General features: G+C 35.8%; 1 protein-coding gene across 1 annotated transcript; it reads left to right on the top strand.

Annotated features, from left to right (window-relative positions):
- The first annotated feature begins 1,841 nt into the window (after positions 1-1,841).
- On the top strand, positions 1,842-3,183 carry LOC111381428. Its single transcript, XM_023005208.1, has one exon. The coding sequence runs from the start codon at positions 2,226-2,228 to the stop codon at positions 2,943-2,945; it is 720 nt and encodes a 239-aa protein (XP_022860976.1). The 5' UTR covers positions 1,842-2,225; the 3' UTR covers positions 2,946-3,183.

Below are 3,183 nucleotides of genomic sequence, written 5' to 3'. Positions count from 1 at the left end.
TGGATGTATAGTTCAGAGATGTTCTCGTGAGGTTTATGAACTATTTGCAAATTTTAGACTTCTAATGGAGAATTACGGCAGCGAGCATTCTAAGTTCAGGGCATATTTTTTGCTTCTTCCTTTGCCATTCTGTACTTTCTCATATAAGTTTAATGTACCTGAGTATTGGTAGGGGAAAATTAATAGAACATCTGAAAGCCTTGAAATTTGTTACACACTTCTTCAGTTATTCCTTGCTATCTCCCTTTCCTTTACCTTTCCATTTCATTTCTGCTTTACATCTTTCTTTCTTATTTATTTTTAACTTCTACAACATTCAGAAGAAATTTCCCTGAGCTCTCACTTTCTGTTTGTTCCTTCTGCTCTCACCGCTCTCTCTGTCTCTGTGTGTGTGTTTAGTACATCTTACCCCCCCCCTCCCCTCCTTTCCCTCTGTTCACTTTTGCCTGTATGTATGAAGGCGGTGTAATCTTTATATTCGTTATGTGCCAATACATGGCATCTAGCTGGTTGTTTTGCGTTCTTTAGTTGTTCACCTTTAACAATAATACATGAAGAATTTGTTTCTCTCGCTATATTTCTTATATTTGAGACAGATGGTGCTAGTATCTATTTTAAACAATTTGACATTCTTGATTTCTATTGAAGAAATAAAGTTATTTTAATAATCAAACCATGTAACTCTGCTGCACCAGATTAAATAAAATTTGTGTAGCCACTATAGCTTGCAGAAGCACAGCTTTTGACCTGCTGGATTATCTAGTATCACGATTGATTCATTTTTTTTATGTTTTCTCATGCAGTTAGTTTCGGAGGAAATGCAAAATGGGAGAAAGAACTGAGCCAGAAGTTATCTTCTACTTGAATTTTTCTCATCATCTTAATTTTTCGACTTATGCTGTATCTTTGCAGCCAGAAAACCTGAGGTAGCTCAATAATTTGAACTAAAAATCTTCTTTGGGTTACTGTTTCGGAACTTTAGGTTTCACGATAATGTTGATATGAAGCATGTATTCGTAGGGTGTGTTGGCAACGTTTATCTGATTATCTTCATTATGATTTTCACAAGTTTTGAACCCAAAAAGACTGGAAATTTACATTGATAAATTGTAAGAACGAGATTCTTGCCTAAGTACAAATTCCAAATGCACTTACTGAAATATTCCAGACTACATATGTTTCTGTTTTTTTCTGTACATAAAGATGATGAACAGGGGAAAAACAAAGCATAATATCAGAAAATAAACCTTGTACTATTGTACAGAAACACATACTTTATTCGATGCCTTTAATAATTGAGAATTTTGTATCATTTTATACATTGAAAATCGCTTAAACATTTGATTATGATCTAACTGTAGTCTCCGAAGACGAAAAGCAATTAATTTTAGCTTTATAGCGTGTAAGTTCGCCATCTTTGGACTCTTTTTCTCAGTTAAGAAACATTTATAGGATACTTGGAATCTATTCCATCTTGTGTATGTTTTTCACGCCAAAGCAACAAGGCATTTCTTAATCAAAACAAGAAGCTTGAGAAGAAAAAAAAATAAACTTGACGTCATCAATCATACTCTAATGGTCGGGTCGAGTTAGAGTCTTTTTGACGTCATCTTATTGTGGTAGAAGAAAATAAACTTGCTTTTCTAGTTAAGCTAAGTGAAACTTATAAGTTATAACTGAAAATAAGTGAATGAACAACGAAAGAATTTGTTCCTTGATACCACCCTCCACTCCAAGAAACTAATATTATAGACCCAAAAAATCTTCTTTATATATATGAATGAAACAACCATTTTCAAGTTGCCGAATTCTTATTCTTTTTGAAATTCTCTCTCATAATATTCTTAATAAATTTCTTTAATCCACAAGAAATATTCTTTGCTACGTAATTATAGAATAAATAATTCAACTCCTAAAGCCAAATATTATCCAACTGTGTGTTGTTTCCTTTCTTTATTTATTTTGGTTTCGGGAATATATATTAGTGTATTGATAAATCTTCATTTAAAGTAAAAAATTCATATTCTTATGTACCTTATGTCCCCTTGGAACGCATTACTTCATCATCAACAAGCATAAATCCTCAAATTGCTTCTCGTGCAAGCAACTTGTGATCTTAATCCATATATCATGAAGACTTGAAGTCATTCTAGGATTCAAAGAACATTATTCTCCTCTCTTTATATATCAGCCACTCGAGTTCAAATTTCTTGCCTGATCAAATCATGAAATACGATGCAATTTCTCACTTCAGCCACCCGTATCACACTCTCGAATCCGAATACACGAAAGTCCCCTTCAAGTGTGATGGCTGCAAAGAAGCCGGGATTGGCTCGTGCTACAAGTGTAACGACTGTAACTATGATCTGCACATGCACTGTGCCATCTCTTCCTCTTCCATATCCCACCCTTTCTACACCAAGTGCTCTTTCGAGTTCCTTGAGCGACCTCCTGGAAATGTAGCACGCTATTGTAACGCTTGTGAGAAGGATATTACAGGGTTCGTGTACCACTGCAAGAAATGCGGATTTGATCTGCATCCATGTTGCGCTAAGCTTCCTATGGTGTTGGATGACGGTGAAGTGAAACTTTATCTGTACAAGAAAGTTAGCGCGCCGTGTCATAGGTGTGGGAGAAAGGGGAGAAGCTGGAGTTATAGGTCGTCGTGCAAGAAGTACAATTTGCACGTGGCGTGCGTAAGGGAGATGTTGGTTGAGAGCTGGCACGAAATATATTTGGGAAATGGAGGAGGGAATAGTAGGAGCCTGGAGACGAGGATTCCTAGCTTGAACGGCACACTGCAAACTCATCATAAGAAAAGCAAAGGAAAAGTTCAAAAATGTTGTGAAGTGGCTGGATTTGCTCTACAGTTTGTGATTTCTGCAGTTCTTGGGGATCCCACAACCCTAATTGCTGGAGCGGTGGGTTCAATGATGTCAAAATAGTAAGAAAAACAAAAGGGTTGATGTTGTTAATGAATTATGATAATGTGAAATTGGGAAATCAGTTAAATCGGAAGGTTGTTCCTCGTAGATACTTTATTGGATAAAGCTCCAAGTACCTTGGATGCAGCAAAATTAAATATTAATGTAATCCTGCCGCTTTGGCAATGTTATTTTTAATATATTTTAGTTATGAAGTCATACATTGTAGACTAATCTGGGATTTGTCAAAGCCTTGTAA

This window comes from Olea europaea, unplaced genomic scaffold (genome assembly GCF_002742605.1).
Source record: "Olea europaea var. sylvestris unplaced genomic scaffold, O_europaea_v1 scaffold2303, whole genome shotgun sequence".
In the NCBI taxonomy this organism is placed as follows: domain Eukaryota; kingdom Viridiplantae; phylum Streptophyta; class Magnoliopsida; order Lamiales; family Oleaceae; genus Olea; species Olea europaea.
Note: the sequence above shows the minus strand (reverse complement) of the source record. Positions and strands in the feature narration are given on the sequence as shown.

Coding starts and splice junctions, on each gene's coding strand:
- LOC111381428 (XM_023005208.1), top strand. CDS start 2,226: ATGAAATACGATGCAATTTCTCACTTCAGCCACCCGTATCACACTCTC.